At 44.7% G+C, this 16,987-nt stretch overlaps 1 protein-coding gene across 6 annotated transcripts in view; it reads left to right on the plus strand.

Moving 5' to 3' along the window:
- Positions 1-16,987, plus strand: part of WDFY2 (WD repeat and FYVE domain containing 2) — an 82,177-nt gene that overhangs the window by 49,948 nt on the left and 15,242 nt on the right. For all 6 annotated transcript variants that reach the window (XR_011138640.1, XR_011138643.1, XR_011138641.1 and 3 more), the window contains exons 5-9: positions 6,423-6,573; positions 8,295-8,407; positions 9,406-9,532; positions 11,413-11,518; positions 15,168-15,269. Coding sequence is in view for 2 of the 6 variants with exons in the window: in XM_068929908.1 (XP_068786009.1) it covers positions 6,423-6,573; positions 8,295-8,407; positions 9,406-9,532; positions 11,413-11,518; positions 15,168-15,269 (599 nt within the window). In the remaining 4 variants the exon portion in view is untranslated. The remainder of the gene's footprint in view (positions 1-6,422; positions 6,574-8,294; positions 8,408-9,405; positions 9,533-11,412; positions 11,519-15,167; positions 15,270-16,987) is intronic.

Genomic DNA, 16,987 nt, shown 5'->3' on the forward strand with positions numbered 1-16,987 from the left:
AGTGGTGCACCGCAATAGGACGAAAGGCAATGGGCACAAACTGAAACACAGGAAGCTCCATCTGAACATAAGGAAAGATGTCTTTACTGTGAGGATGACAAAGCACTGGAACAGGTTGCCGAGAGAGGTCGTGGAGTCTCCATCCTTGGAGATATTCAAAACTCCTCTGGACACGGTCCTGGGCAACATGCTGTAGGTGACCCTGCTTGAGCAGGGCATTGGACTAGATGATATCCAGAGATCCTTTCCAACCTCAATCATTCTGTGTGATTCTATGTCTTGGTGATGGTGATCAAGGAGTGATAAGGAAGATCCCAATCAATTGCTACTGAAGGGGTGTGTGGGGCAAAAGGCAAGAGTTGGTGAAGGGACATTCCGATTCAGTAGGAAGCTTTCTGAAGTTTGTTAGAGCAATGAGTCAACAGCTGCGGCAACACAATCCAGCAGGACATGGGACTGGAGGAACACATCCTCTGCCTAGCTCTCCAGCAGTGGCAGCAACCCACAAGGGGTTGCACAGCCCCTGTAGCAAACTGCTCTGGACTGCTCCTCTGTCTGGATCAACAATATCATGGCATGGAGTAAGTTACAGCAAATCACGGACGATGTCAGGTTGCCTGTTACCCAAAGTCCAGAAGGGCAATTGAAGCAGACAGAGGTTTTTGACCACACAAGGGAAGAAAATGAAGCAGAGACTCCTTGCTGATTACAGTGCATTAATGTCTCAAGGCTTCCCAGTGCCTCCTGCACCCCGATTTTTCCTGCTCCCTCCTCCTATCTGCTGCTGCTTCTCTACCTTCTATACGGCATAATCTTCTCCCATACACGTGTTCCCTTCTCCAGCTTTGCACAGATCTACTCTTGCCTGGTGCTGTGTGGCTTTTCCCACACTGTGACCACATTTCCCCTCCATCCCCTTTTCTCCTTCCTGCTGTTGTTGCAGCAAGCAGCTTAGGAAGTGTTTACTCTGCTTTTTTTCTGCACACAAATGGTGATCAAACCTTCTGCTGATGAAGGACCAGCTTCCTGCTGGCTGCTTCATGTCCCCGATCCTGTCTTAATCCTAGGCCCCAGACCTCTTCCTTGCTCTCGTATCAACCTCAGTCCTTCTGAAATTCTGCTTCTTGAAGCCTTACATGGGTCATATTCCCTCCAAATGACAAATGGCTTTCTACATGCATGTATTCTCTCTTTCCTCCTGTACTTAGGTAACCTCAACTGCTTTTTCACTTGATTCAGATATTTCTGTCATTAGCACTTGTGTGGTGGTACCAGGTAATGTGGGCAGCAGAGTGCTGAATGGAAGCTCTTTTTGGGGAGGAAGGATAAGAAAGCTGGGACCCTGTCCAATTCCACAGTTGGGCAGTTAGGCACTGTTAGGTTTAAGTTTTCTTAATGTCATCTTCTTACTTAACAGCAGAGGGAGCAAACCTTGATTTGCTTCATCACCCACAGGTAGTACTTTTAGCAAAAGGTACAAGCCTTACCTTTCAGAAGAAGTTTTAGGAGCAGATGTCCCGGCACAGGGCTAAGGACAGGCTTTGATATGTTGCAGAAAGGCATATAACAGTATTCCAGAAGTAGCAGAGTTATCAAGTAGATTGTGAGTCAAAGGGTCTAGGCCAGAGTAAGCAGAAACAGAAAAGATGTTTAAGAAGAGTATTTAGGGAAACTAATTAATTTTTAAGCCTAAAACACACCCAGAAACAAGTTAGATTTTCAAGTTAGATTTCGTAGGGTAAAAAATAATATCTGAGAATTTCACTCACATGACCTCTGCTGTCATCATCACCTTCTGTGATAAATCTAGAGCTATAATCTCTGATTTTGAGACCTTCTGTGGTACCACATTCTCTACCAGAGGTTGCAGCAGGCTGGGAATGCTGCAAGAAGATTGCGGACAGTTGCGGACGACATCTCCCCATATCAGAGCAATGGTTGCAGTGGCCGCAACAGACACTAGCTATCTGCAAAGTATTTAATATGATTGGACCTAGCATGTTCCACAAACTTCTTAAAGGAAGTCTTCCAGATGCACATTTCACATCACAGTGGTGCACAGAATGCAGCTGAAGTGATGAGATGGTCCATCAGCATCTGGGCAGGGCTGCATTAATCCAGAGAGAAAGTGGCTATGCTACATGAACCACAGTACAGATGGGTATATACCCTCCGTTTTTCACTTTCTTTCTATTCCAAAGAATACTTAAAATATTGCATTTAACTTCCAGGAATTCCCATTTAATTTTGGAATATGCAGGCATTGTGTTTTATATCCATATACACTATGAATCTGAGTCTGTGAATCTCCTCCTGTGTTCCCTCACCAAAGTCTTTGCTACAATCGAGTTCTGTCCCCTGTGGTCAATGTAATCGTATAAACCCTGCACTGGACATTTGATGGGCATGTGGATGCCAGTGGTGGCAACTGCACAGTTGGGAAAACCTTGCGCAGAGAAGCCGTGAATAATTTTGTCTACATCCCTTAGATGGACAACACTGAGAAAAAGCACGTGGATAATTGCTTCAGATACCTCCATTACGTCTTCTCTGTTGTAGATTGGTCAACACCAAGCTATTTCCATGATGAAAAGGAACAGGCTTCTCAAACTTTGTCCTGTGCCAGTGCTGCCATGCTGTTGGTCTACCAGCATAATGCTCTGAAAGTTGCTCTCACTCAAAAGTTTTGCACGCACCACTCATTGCTTGACCGCTCACCACACTGCAATCCTAGCCTGTGTTTATCAGCCTTGTGCGTTGACTGCTGGCAGCAGCAAGGTTTCCAGAAAGCCTGGACCTCTGGCTGAAGAAAATGATATGCTGAAATTCTAATAGGTAACGGATGCCTTTTAAAGGCAACAAAAAGCACATGGATGGTGGAAGCAAAGTTGGGCTTCTTGGGAGAAATACAGTGATGCTGCCTGAGTATACAGGGATAACATTTGGAACGCTAAAGCTGAGCTGTAGTTGAAAGTAGTAAGGACGTGCATGGCAACAAGAAGAGATTCAATACATATGTCTAAAATGAAGGAAAGACTAATAAAAATGTGGTCTTGCTGCTCAGTGAGGCAGAGGACCTAGTAACAAAGGACGTGAAGAAGGCTAGGGTACTGTGCGCCTTTTTTTCCTCTCATTTTTTACTGGTAAAGTCTGCCCTCAGGCCACCAAGATCCATGTACCTACTAGGAGAATCTATGAGAGTAAAGCAGTATTCACACTAGAGGAAGATCAAATTAGGGAAAGCTTAAACCAGCGGGACTTGCACAAGTCCCTGGGTGAACATGGGACACATCCAAGGGTACTGAGAAATCTGAACAGGGTCGTTGCAAGGCTGCTGTTTATCATCTTCAAAATAGTAAGGTGATCAGGGCAGGTCTCTGATGACTGGAAAAATGCAAATGTCACGTCTCTTGTTGGGAAGGACCAGAAGGAGGATCTGGGGAACTACACAATGATCAACCTTACATCAGTCTCTGCAAAGATTAAAGGGCAAGTCATCCTGGAAGCCATTTCCAGGCACCTGAAGAGCAAGAAGGTGACTGGGAACAACTAACATGGATTTACCAAGGGCTGATCTGGCCTGGCCAGCCGGATTGCCTTATTTGATGAGATGACTCTCCCTATGGACAAGGAAACAGCTGTGGATGTTTTCTTTGACTTCACCAAGGCTTTTGACAAGGTATCCATCCCATAGTATCCTTATAACCAAACTGGAAAGATGTGATATGAACTGGTGAAGAAGGAGGAGTTGTCCTCTAGGAGTGGCTTGAATGCATGGAGCTTTGCTCTGAAATGGGAGGCTGGAGGGTTGTGGTTTAAACTGGTGGACGGCAAGGTGGGAGGGAAACCGTCTGGACGGTTGGGCTCAAAAGGTGGTGATCAAAACAGCATGAAGTCCATGTGGTGGCTGGTTACTAGTGGTTTCCGTCAGGGGTCAGTACTGGAGCCAAAACTGTTTGCTATCCCTCTTAACAGCCTGGAGGATGAGGTGGAGGGTGCTGTGCGCCAGTTTGCAGATGATCCCAAATGGGGGGAGGAGTAGCTGATACATGGGAGGGAGGGCTGCTATTCAAAGGGATTTACCAGGTGAGGAAAGGGGGTGACGTGAACCTCCTGAAGTTCACCAGAGGCAGATGGGCAGCCCTGCCCCTGAGTGGAGTAACCCGATGGCACAGTACAGGCTGGGGCAAGCTGTCTGGACAGCAGCTTAGCAGACAAGGACCTGGGGGAGAAGCAGTTGACCGAGAGCGAGCAGTGTGCCCGGGGTGAGGAAGGCCAAGCTGGGCTGGGCCGTGTTAGCCCGAGTGCAGCCAGCAGGTCGAGGGAAGTGCCTCTCCTCCTCTTTGAGCGCTTGTGAGACGAGATGAGGAGTCCTGTGTCCGGTTTTGGGCTCCCCAGGACAAGGAAGGCATCGCTGTCCTGCAGAGCCCCAAAGGTGACTAGGGAGGTGGGGCACGTGGTGTACGAGGAGAGGCTGAGAGCGCTGGTTTTGGTGAATTTTAAGAAGAGATGGGTCTTAGTGCTGCCTACGGCCCCGTAATGGGAAGGTGCAGAGACGACAGTGTCAGGCAGTGTCTTCCTGGCAGTATACAGTGAAAGGGCAAGAGGCGCTGGGCAGAAATTGCAGCAGGGAAAAATTTTGAATAGATAGCAGGGCCTTGTTTTTTCTCCATGATGGTGGTCAGTGGCTGGAGCAGGTATCTTGTAGGGGCTGGAGAATGTCTATCCTTGGAGATAAAGGAAGCTCCCCTGGATAGGCCTTGAACGACCTCATTGTCATGGCCTGCTTTGCACTGCCTGTGTCCTGCAGGTGCAAGGGCCTGATCATGGTACTGCCAGTGCATGTAAGCCCCTAGGACACATTTATGGGCTCCCCAGGTCCTTGGACCAGCACACATCCCACTGTGGCCATTCCCATAGGGCACCACTCCCATTAGCTAGCATAGATGCTCCCATGGAGACCAACCAAAAGCTAGCTAAAGACAAGCACTAGTCACCCGTGTGGTCACTGAATTTTTTTAAAGAGATTTGGAAGGCTGGAGCAGGGAGATGATATGTTTAAACATGTTCCAGTTACTCCTGGGTGGTCTCCATCCCTCTGTCTTGGTTACAAACCTGGAGTTTAAAAGTGTATGGAAACAAGGAACATGGTCTAAGCTCTACTGCAGGTGAGGGTAAAAGCATCTGGCCCAGTTCAAGTCTTACACTGTAAACTGGTCCTGCTGCCCATCAGCGATAGAGCGACTTGTGTCTATGTATATATTGATTTTGCTCCTTGGGGAATCTGAATTTAAAAAGTGGTGTGGATCAGTGACTGATGTCAGCTTGTACAGGCCTTACTACAGCTAACTCCTTTTCATAGGATTTGAACACAATTCTAGTCTGTACGTTAAATTTGTATAGGGTAGGCAGCAACCTTTCCATATTGTTCTGAGGAATTTAACTCTGCATTTTAGAGGGAGGTTTCGGGCTGGTTTTTAAGCTTCCAGAGCTGCTTAATCCTTTCAGCGTGTCAGCTTTTACACAAATACAAGGAAGCTGCTTTGTGTGACACATGGTCCTGGGTCCCAGAACACTAATAAACCAGTAAGCCTGTGGATTGAGGAATATGGCATTTATTGTTAAATTACAGCTGGGAACAATTCTGCATGTCTTTCAAGCCACTTGTTTTATTAAAAAGTCAGTTCCCTCGACACTTTACCACCAAACCCACTGGTCATTCATACAAAAAGCCCTCTATAAAAATCTGGGTTCCATTGCTTTAATGAAAAGCTTTTGATGGCTTTGTTTAGGTAGCAGGAGAAATTCAGCTGTTTTATTCATCTTGCCCAGCTGTGATCTTTGTAGGGTTCCCCCCCCCCCCCCCCCCCCAATTTCCTTTTTAAGCCAGTTCACATGCAAGGCTAAAACTTTCCTGTGGTGTAAGGTTGTGCCCATGCCCATGTGTAACTCACCAGTTGTCTGGGGTGCCACAATCCTTAGCCCAGATCCACCAGAGCTCACAGTGGGAGAAGTGGCAGCATGCCACAGCATGGGCATCTGCACTGCTGTCAAAAAGCCAGCTCAGAACAGGTTCAAATAAAGCCCAGAGTCCTTTCCACAACAGCAGCTTTGTCAGTGATGATACAGTGACATGAGGAAGACATCTCTGACTGAAAAACCTAAAGAGCTAGTATAGGCAAGGAAGGAATTAAGTTCTGCCTCTCCACTTCTCATGCAAACACTGAACCTGCCAAGCAGGAGCCTTACAGGGGTAGCTCGTGTCCACTTGCTCATTAAACACAAGTTTCTTCTGTGGGGAAGGAGGAGCAGGTGAGGAAGAAGCGAAGGAGTTGTGTGCAAGCAAGTGGTATTTGCAGCAGTCTTCTGCCCATGTGTTCTTCTCTGCAATGAAATTAGATGTTTGTCTGCTTACTTTGCAGCTCATCAAAGCAGGGTCATGATGATCCTGTTTGTCCTGGAGATGGAGTGGGTGTTGAGCACCGGACAAGACAAGCACTTCACGTGGCACTGCTCGGAGAGCGGCCAGCGGCTTGGAGGGTACCGCACCAACGCAGGGGCCTGTGGCCTGCAGTATCCTTTGCTGAGCTCTTAGCTCTTTAGTTCTAACATAGAATACAGAAGAGAGGAATGACTCTTTATTTTTGCTGTATGGCACTTAAACAGCCTTTTGGGTTTTTTTAAATTATCCTCCAACTTTTGTGCCCTGTTCAGTGCTTTGTGAAACCGTTATTTAAAGCCAATTTAAAAAAAACCATCTGTTCTGCTTGCTTTGTGTCTTTAACGCGTGGTGGCATGTTTAGGTCTAAGCATTTTTAAACAAAACAATGGGCGGTCTGCAACCAATTGTAGTCTGTTATTGTAATAAATGTGGACAGGGTCCTCATTTAACGATGCAGAGCATTTTTCTTATAAGAATTGACAGTAGCAAAGTAGGTCAGTGATCAGGTCAGTTTGCCTGTGTGTATGCACGGTAAAAATTAAATGCCTTAAATATAAAATAATGAGTACTTGTCCTTCACTCTGGAACAGCCCACTGTGCCTCAGGAATATGGGTTAACTAAATGGCTCCAGAAATGGCACTCAAGTGCCTTATTCACCTAGAGCTGCCCCAGCTGCCTGACAATAAAAGAAATATTAATTCAGCTTTATTGCAAATGGAAAGGGAAGTTGAAAAGTATGAGCTCTTAGGCTAAAACCAGGGGTTAGCATAAACAGACTTTTTAGTGCCCTGTAGTGTATGTGGTATAGAGGGTGTGTGTTTTGCTAGTTCATGGGCAATGAGACTAATTCAAAATTATTGTCTGAACAAGTAAAATATGTATGGACTTGCTTTATATCATGTGGCTGAGTGAAGAGTGAACTCTATTTTTAATTAAATGATATTTTTGAAGGTGTGATGCAGGAATTTGTTCTGTATTTCCTAAGCCTCTCCGGGGAACTGACCTTTTCAAATGATTTAAAATTTGGGAGGTCACTTTAATTTGGCAGGGGAAGGGGGAATCATTAACAAATATCACAAAAAGCTTGACAGAACCAGGAATGTGGTTGTTCCTAAAGTCCTGTGTGCAAAAGATTAATGCTAAGAAGTAGTTCCTTAAATATACAGTATAGAATCTAAATGTGGAATTAAATTAGATTAAAATGTCAGAATCTATCCAAATAGATTGTTCCAGTAGTTAGTTGAATGGGTTCAAATTTTACTCAGTTTAGAGTATGATGTGTGATACACCTGATGAAGCTAACACTTCCCCAAATATGACAAAAAACACAGATTGGCTCTTACAGCACAACCAAGTGCCACCAAATTGTTATTAGAAACCATTTAAGGAGATATCCTTCTGGAAGATTTCTGTGAGGTTGACCAGTGGTCTGGGAAAAAGATGTGTGTTGTATTTGTAAACCTAATTGTAATGAAGAAGTAGAAAACTTGTAGTTTATTTTAAACAAATTGAGGAAGGGATACTGAAGAATGAACACCATCCGACTCTAGCACCTGAGTTAAAGAGCCTGGGGGAGATGAGAATCCTCTACTGACAGCGAAGGGTTTCTTCATAGGTGGTCGATAGTGAAAACACAAATTACATCCTCTGGAGTAGTGTACCCAGGGTGACTCCACTGTTAATATGAACAGCTGAAGTTGGAGGCCTAAAAGTCCCTTCTGAATTCCTCCTTGAGATTGGAGCACTATTCATGAGGATGCAGTATACGCATGTTAAAAGAATTAACAAGTAATGAAAAGCAATGCATAGCTTGTATAAGCAATGTATATTCCTCAGCATTTATCCCATCAGATTTGATGTGGAAACTCGGCATGTGTTTGTTGGTGATCACTCTGGACAAGTGACCATACTCAAACTAGAGCAAGAGTCCTGCAGCCTCGTAACAACATTTAAGGGACACACAGGTAAGGCTTCAGGAGGAGATCCAATCTGGTGTTCATCTGTGCTCAACATCACTGCTGTGACTCTCCTGTGAAACACTATGATGGCTTGTGCCAATGCATAGTTGGTAGGGAGGCAGACCAGCTTAAACTGCCACCAAAACTCAGGGAAGTAGTTCCCTATTAGTGAAAGTAAGAGAAGGATGAGACTTCTCAGAAGTGCTGAAAACTCCACAATCAGTAGCTGCTAATTAGAGTAGAGTTAGGACAAGAGTTGCAGTAACTCTAGGGGAAAAAGGATACTCATCAGGGAAAGACCCACACTGGTAAACGCTTTTGCCCAAGTGGGTTAGACACCTCTTGGATGTGCGTATTGGAGGTGCTAACTGCTTGTTTAGCTGCTGGGACTTGTGCCCTATGACACTATAAAAACTGCAGCCGTGGGAAGTGAGCCTAGCATCTAACAGAAGAATTGCTGGTCATTCCTCAACATCTCTTCATGTCCCTCCTCTGTGGTGGTATATTTGTCTTCAGTGCACTTCCACAGTAACCAACATCTCCCTTCCAAGGCTATCCTAATTTTGAGGAAATGGCCAGGCAGAACACTAGATAGTTCAATCCTCGTGCTACAATACTGTGAAGATGCCCATAATATTCCTCACTGGCTTCTCTTTTATAGTGAAATTTATCTCCTGGGAATGGTGGAGATGAAGTGCTGTGCAGTCACACTGTGACTGTCATATGACAGCTCTCCTTCTACCTCTTTATTGTTTAGTGGATTCATGTGAGAGACAGCTGAGCCCTCTGCCTGGAGAACGGCAGGGCAGAGGTTCAGTAAGCTTTCTGGGTGGCTTGTTTTCAATTGGCAAGCACAGTGTGTTGGCTGCATGGCCTTTGCTGGGTAGACCTACATTATAATCACCCTCTTTATATTTTTTGTGGTATTTTTAATGTCTATGTTTTTAGCTACATTCTTCTCTTCCACTTTCAGTAATGAAATGACTGTGCATCTCCTATTTTAGGTGGTGTCACTGCTCTCTGTTGGGACCCAGTGCAGCGAGTTTTATTCTCGGGCAGTTCAGACCATTCCATTATAATGTGGGATATTGGAGGAAGAAAAGGAACAGCGATCGAGCTGCAAGGACATAAGTATGTTCAAAGCCCTTCCTCCTGTTTTTCTGGGAGAAGAACTAAAGGCAGAGGCCACATGTGGAAACAAAACAGCCCAGAGGATACAGTCTTCACATGCATTATGTTTGTATATGTGACTTCCTATGGTTCATATACAAGCAGAATAAATTGCTTTTAGTAAGGTTTTCAGAGTTGGGCCCACAGTTTGCAAATGGTAATGAAGAAAAGCACAGCTGTTATCTATGGTCTTGAATGTGTTGTGCAGGAGTCTACACCTCTGTAGGGAAAGGAGGGATCCTCAAATGAGAAGAGCTGCCAGAGAATTCTTGCTTTCTAGGTGCCAAGTTCTTTCTTTCCCCTAGAGGGAGCATCAGGCTTGGTGAATTGGTCCCTTTTAACTCAGTGCTGACTATATGTTTTACATGCCACTGTATTTAGAATCTGGGCTATATCTAATGCGGTTTACTCAAATGGGCCTTCACCATCTCCCTAATGCAAAGAAGCTTGACCTTGCAAATACAGACCTCACATTTGCATAGTAGAGTAGATATCTTTGAAGGAGAGTAAGCCTGTGCTGGACACTGAGTAAAGATTATCTCTAGTAGCAATGAATTCCTAGCATTTTAAATACTGGCAGTGTTGGAAGGTGTATATATGTGAGACTTGCCTGCCAAGGTCGGGTCTGGAGAGGCTTCAGCGTTTACGGCTTCTTACATGCAGGTACATCTTTTGTGCACAATGCTGTGCTCTGCTGAGTGATTTGGTTTGGTCACTTGCATTTGGGAGCTCTGCAGAGCTCTTGCTGAAATTCCCAGCTCACCCTTAAACCCCTAACGTGAGTGCTTGCTAGTGCACCACAGCTATATTTGTTGCTGTGGAAATCAGTTCTTCTAAAATGCAATTAGACTCTGGATTTTATGTGTAGCATGGCTTTTGGCTTACACTGTGCATGTACAGACCTGGCCCTAACCACAACAGGGACTGAGAAGCATTTCGTTTAGTGGTGCTTCTGTTCTTGGCAACTCAGTGCTGTCTAGGAAGGCTATAGTATACCAAACTGCCCTGTAAAATGTTGCTGTATGGAAGAGCATATGCACAGACAGATGGGTCAATATTAAAGGCCAGCTGTGGTGGCAAACAAAACTGGTGCCCAGAAGTGTGAGGAATTTCTAATCTGTGTATACTGAGTTCCTGTCCTCGTAGTACATCTTGTGGTATGGTGCTTGTTTCCCAGGTCATAAATATTTTGAGATGAGATCCGATCTTAATTCTTTTATGATGGACCAACCTGAACCCTGGGGGCTTAAACCGAATTGTTTATCCCATGTTGTTTTTTCCTTAAAAGAAGAAGAAAAAGCACCTAAATCTTCCACTTTACCTTGGGAAGACTGAGGAGCAATTTAGGGGTTCCTGTATTAATTTTGAAATTTCTCCTCGCTTATTAGTGCTAAAAGAAAGTCTTCAGCAGCTCTTCGGTGCTTCATTTCTGGATGTTGCAGATATTTATCAAAACAACGAATAGGCTACATGTGTGTTTTCAGAAATGTCTTCTGGGAGGCCCTGTGTCTCTGTCTTTGTTCTGGCTTTACAACAAAGCTAGGACCTCCTGTCTCATGAGCAGGGAAAGCAGTTATTGCAACAGGCCTTGGTTTTTGTGGCTCCTGCCCAGATGAGCAACAGTCCGGTTCTGGCCCCACTTGGATAACAAAGACCCTAATTTGCAGCACTGTCCAATGTGTATTTATGTTTGCATTAGTGCTCTAGCACATGCTCTGTACTGTGAGGGGAGAAAAGATATGGACAAACTGGAGTTTTATGCTGCTTTATCATATGTTCTATACCTCCTCTTTGTGTTAGCCAAAAATCATTAATTAGTAACTCTCTTGTTTCCTTTTCAGTGATAAAGTGCAATCTCTCTCTTATGCTCACCACACTCGACAGCTCATCTCTTGCGGTGCAGACGGTGGCATCGTTGTCTGGAACATGGATGTTGAGAGACAGGAGGTAGATACTCAGGTCTTGTTGGTTCTATCCATCTAACCATCTTGGGAAGAAGGAGCCTTTCTAAAATGTGTAGCTTTCAGTTTGAATAAGGTTGTTCCAGGTGGTAAAAATGTTTTCTGGTCCAGCAAACATTGGTCCAGTTATTATACAGCAATTATGCTGGGCCTTTAATAATATGGTACGGGGTAATTATCTGACAGAAACTTTGTATTAAGTATGCCGTGAAATGGTTTCTATCCTTTACGTTGCTGCTCTGAAAGGCATCCTCTAACAAGGATGTTGTAGGATGCTCTTTGTTTTTTCAGGACATCTAAGAAATATTATCAATTCTGAGGTAAATGATGGATTGATTATTATTTTATTAGGTTTTTTTAAGAAAACAAAACCAGAAGGCTCTTTGCCATCTCTGGAAACCTGCCATTTGACCCAGGTTTTTTCCTCTGTTCTTGGTAAAAAGGCATTTAATTATGCCTTCAGTCTCACCTGCTACTCAGTCTTGCTACCTCTGGTGCAACCACATAAAACGGTGGTAAACAATGACGTTGCTGATCAAGACAAAAAAAATGTTACCCATGCAATCGTGACTGCTTTTGTGCTGTGTGGCCAATGAAGGTGAGCAAGCGCAAAAATGTACCTGAGGCCTTCTGTGCTATGGGCACAGCCTCCATTCGGCAATTTCTAAGACCTGACTCAGAGAGGTAAGGATGCTGCAAGTCTGTGCTGAGTGAATCAGGCTTTAGCCGTACTTGTGAATGTAGCAAATCTCAGTAAAAAGAGTCATGGCAAGCCTCTTTCCTTCCCTACCTGGAGATTGCAGCTATGCGTAATCATCTGCCATATGCCTAAGGACAGGCACGGGCCAAGAGGAGGCTCGGGTACCCTGATTAGCCATGGCGGGTAGGTCTGAGTATGGAGAGGTTATTGAGCCAGTGTGTAGTGTGGGGTTGTGGCTGGAAAGGACACAGCTGGATGAAAACACCCTTCTGTATGAATTCTCTTACCTTTCGCTTTTCACATGAGATGCAAAAGATTGCCATAACTGAGTGGGACTAGAGAAAAGCAAGGAGGGGTAAGGGTGGTGAATTTTTCCAGTTCACTCGATGCTCTTGACAACACAGTGTTTAATCAGCTTTGCTGTTTCCCCACAAGGGTTTTTGGTCTGGTGGCGTGGGTATCTCTCAAGCGAGGGCTCAAGAGACTTTCCTAAGTGGAAAATTGGATTAAAAATCTGCTGAAAAAGGCCTAGGCAGGAACTGAACTACTCTTACTCCCTTTTTTTACACGAATTAACATTCCAGTTGGCTCTCTTTAATTGCTAATCTAACGGCCAATTATGTCATACGCTCCGAAAGTGAAACGAAAGCAGAGCGGCTTCCTCCCTCCCAACAGATGTTTCCTCACTGCTGCAATTCAAACATCCAGAAATGAAAATCTTATTTATTTGATGTCTTAGAAAGGCTACAGTAAGGGTTAAAATTGGTTTGTTGTGAAACAAATGGGAGTGTTATGAGAGGAGTGGTTAAAAGCTGGAGGAGAAATATAATTCGCTAAATGAGGGTTTAGCAGCAGGTGCTAACGGGTGTTCTGCTTTCTCTAGCTATGGCTGTGTGGGCTCCTCCTTGTTATCAGTAGCGTGATAGGGGGTCCATTGTGCTAAATCACTTCCAAAATGTGAATCTTTGGAATTTCAATACCAAATCTTGTTTTGGGTTCCTAGAGCACTTTCTTCTGCATTTTGACTATGGTGTTTTTCACCTGTTTTTTTTTTTTTCCACTTAATGTTATCAGATTTTCCCACATCTCTGAGATTGCATTAGAATGCATTAAGCCATTTTTTCCCCTCAGTTCCTTATTTTAAACTCTATTTTTAAAAAGCTGCAAGAAGAGAACATCTGAAAGATGCTAGAAGCTGTGTTTGCATTTTACTGCAAAGCAGTAGTAACTGCACAGTAGTGCAGTAACTGCAAGTAGTGACTTGCAGTAGTCGACTACAAGTAAATCATCTTCTTTATGTATATATAGTGTTCAGGTGCTTCAGAGGTGAAAAATGTGTTCGTGCAGATGTAAATTTATAGGCATTAAACTAAAAGACATTTGTGGGTAGGAAAGGCAGGAATTTAGCCCTGCAGAATGACCTGCCTTTAAAATAGCTGACAGAAAAGCTGAAATAGGCAGTCACTTTATTGTTGGCGGTCAGAGCAATCAGGGGAATTGAGAGACTCGGTCAGCCTTACTGTATGGTTGTCTGGCTTTCATATTGTTTTTAATTCTTAATCTTAACTGTGGCTCTTCCCTTTTTTAATTGAAATACTTGAGAAGCTGGTGGGTCTGACAAGTCAACTGTGCTTTGTTAGTAGCACTTCCTCACAAAGTATCTAACTTAATTTATTATGTATTTAATTTTTTTGGGTGGTGGGGATGGGTAAGAGTGTGTTACCGTGCTGCCTAAGCAGCCCTGGGAAGGCTGGGGGCTGTCTGGCCATGGGGACGGGAAGGACCCGCTTGCCAGCACCTGCTTTGGCCCAAGCGCTTGTCCGGGTGGACAGGCGAGAGGAGCAGAAGTCATCCACTGGGAAGGAGCCCCGCGTAGGACTGACAGACTGTCCTGCTGATGGACAAACAGCTGAAGGAGGGTCAAATGCAGCTGTCCTCTGAAACGGGGAACCGAGGCTCTTTCCGTAGAGCATGTCCCGGAGAGGGTTTCTGAAGCATGGTGGGGAGAAGCACTGCCTGTCCCCCAGCAGCTCAGTGTGGCACGCATGTCAGAGGACCCAAGAGTACAGGAGGAGGCCATCTGCTCCCTCCACGTGCCTCCCGGCTGCTGCAGGCATTTCCTGACATCATCCAGGGTTGGACAAAACTTGCAAAACTTGTTCTGCTTGGCCAAAACTTGCTTCTGTTCATTCCGTGCAGAATGGCTGGAGGAGGGAGAAATGTCTTTAATGTTTTCTTTTTGTTTAACCTTCTCTAGCCTTACCCCCTTCATCTACAGCATGAGCACGAAGCTACACATTGCATTAGGAAATGGAAGACTTGCTTTACATCTTTATTGTTTAAAAACAGGGAAAAGAGTTGTTTGGGGTTTTTAGGCTTGTTCAGGAGACGCTCATCTTGCTCAGCCCTGCATGTGATTTGTAGCAGATACCTCCGACAGCAGGAACTTTGGGAATATCTCTCACAATGTTAAAAGAAAAAAAAAACCGCAGTATTTCAGATATCACCCCCTCTTCTTCCATTCAGATGAGTAGCTCAGCTGTTGGAAATACTAATTGCCTCCAGTTTCCACCAGAGGCAGTAGCAGATGGAAAATGCTGTCCAGTCAGGACATTCATTTTTATATGCCTAATTCTAAACGTGGAGAGGTGGTGGGAGACTTGTTTGTTCTTGGGTTATTTTTATCTTCTTATAATCAAATTCTCCTTTATGTATAGGGTGAGAAGTGTTGCGCCTGTGTCCTTCAAGGCTCAAAGCTGAGCTAAAAAAGACATCTCAGGGAATAGTCAAAATGATTTCTTGTGAAAATGGAGATTTTTAATCAAGTTCACTTGATGAAGCTACTGCACCCAAAACTTCTTTCTTGCCCTGTCTCTGGGCTCCAATGGATGATTTTCTGCTTGTTGCTCCTTTCCTCTTTTTATATGTGTTGCAGACACCCGAATGGTTGGACAGTGACTCCTGTCAAAAATGTGACCAGCCTTTCTTCTGGAACTTCAAACAGATGTGGGACAGTAAGAAAATAGGCCTCAGGCAGGTTTGTATGGGTCTCTTGGTGTATTAACATAATGCAATTAGGCTTCCCTCTCAGCAGATTACAGTAACTTTTTTCCCCTAAAGGCTGCAGAACATGCACTTTTTTTTTTAAGCGCTCGATAGTTGGGTAGGGAGCTCCCCTCAGTGATCAGGCTTGGTTTTGCTGGGCGGGGGAACGCTGAGAGCCAAGAGCCTTGCCCGTTAGAAGCAGAAGAAATTTTTGCATCTGGTCCCAATAGTAAATGCATATAATAGATGTTGGGCTGAGTAAATTTTCTGTTTCTGGGCTGTCCACAGTTTTAGCCATGTGGGATTTAGCTTATTGTCAGTTGAATTGGTTTTAGAAAGAAATTTGCAGCTGATTTCTGGAGATTATGTTGGAAGCAAAGCTGTTTTCCACGGGCTTGGGTAAACATCTGTAAGTGCTCAGGCTGTGCTGGAAAAGGCTCATTGGTCTGCTTGGAACGCACAGTTACATTTTTCTGCCCGGTAGAAAAGGGCCACGGCTTGCAGCCTTTCAGGAAAGGAGTGTAAAAAAGCAGAAAAGGGTATTCTTATGGAGCTTGAAAAAGTCAGGTGTCTGGGCCACAGCTGAGCTGCATTTTCTCATTCTTTATATAACGCTTGTCACCATAGTGCCTGGCTCTCCAATGGCGGGCAAGGCAGCACTGCAGTCCCACGCAGCCAGTGTGTGAGGAAACAGGATCCAGGTAGTATCAAAATGCAGGCACACTAGTACCTCTGAGGCTGAAAACGGCCAAAGGGATTGAGATGATTAGGTGACAGACATTTATATGTAGAGGAAGAGAATGAGATGAGACTCCAGAACGACACTGCACTAATGCTGATAACAGCAGCATAGCCCCATGCTACTTTGCACTGGGCATGTTTTAATGTATCACATGTTGCTGAGCATTGTTGTTGTCCTGTACATCCCCAAAGTAAGAAATGAGGGGCTTTTTTCCCCTAGGAAAAAGACCAGGTTGAGAATTATTGTGCTCGCCACTTAGTGTTGTATTACTAGCTGTCTTCCAGCTTGATCATTCAATACCTGGCACCAACACCAGTGCTGGAGAAAGGGGATTGGGTTGGAATTTAACCTCAGCAGTTCCTGAGCCTCTGCTGCTCCACACATCGGCACAGGGAGGAGGTGCATCTGTCTCATCCAGGGACAGTAGGGACCACAGCTCCCAGCAACGTGAGGGCTTCCTTCCAGAGGGGCTTCTTCATCCTGTTCCCCCATCTCTATCTCTTTTAATGAAAAGAGCACAGCTTGGATTTTTTTTTCTCCTCCCATCCTGTTACACCCACATTTAGCACTGGCCACACTCACACTCAGTGAAGAAGTCTGGACCTGCAGCTACACCCACAGATCCCAAAGCACTTAGTAAGAGAGGAGATGATGATGTACTGAATGATGTACGCTGTGACTATGGAGTGTGAGGAGAGAGGCAGAGCCTACCTCACCTATGCAGTGCTTTATCTGCCAGCTCTCAGTGTCCATGTTAGTGATCAGCTGCTGCTAGCCCTGGGTAGAGAAGGAGAAGAAAAATTGACAGTAAGGTTTTTTTCCCCCCATTTACTCTGATGTTACTGCCTGTTTTCCTTTGTTTTCCCTGGAAGAGTCACTTTCCCGTTTGCTTTAACTTTAGCCCAGTCTTGTTAAAGTGAACTGAAAGAGTCAGCTGGAGCTGAGCAGTGACTGGCCTCTGGCTTGGT

Source organism: Struthio camelus, chromosome 1 (genome assembly GCF_040807025.1).
Source record: "Struthio camelus isolate bStrCam1 chromosome 1, bStrCam1.hap1, whole genome shotgun sequence".
In the NCBI taxonomy this organism is placed as follows: domain Eukaryota; kingdom Metazoa; phylum Chordata; class Aves; order Struthioniformes; family Struthionidae; genus Struthio; species Struthio camelus.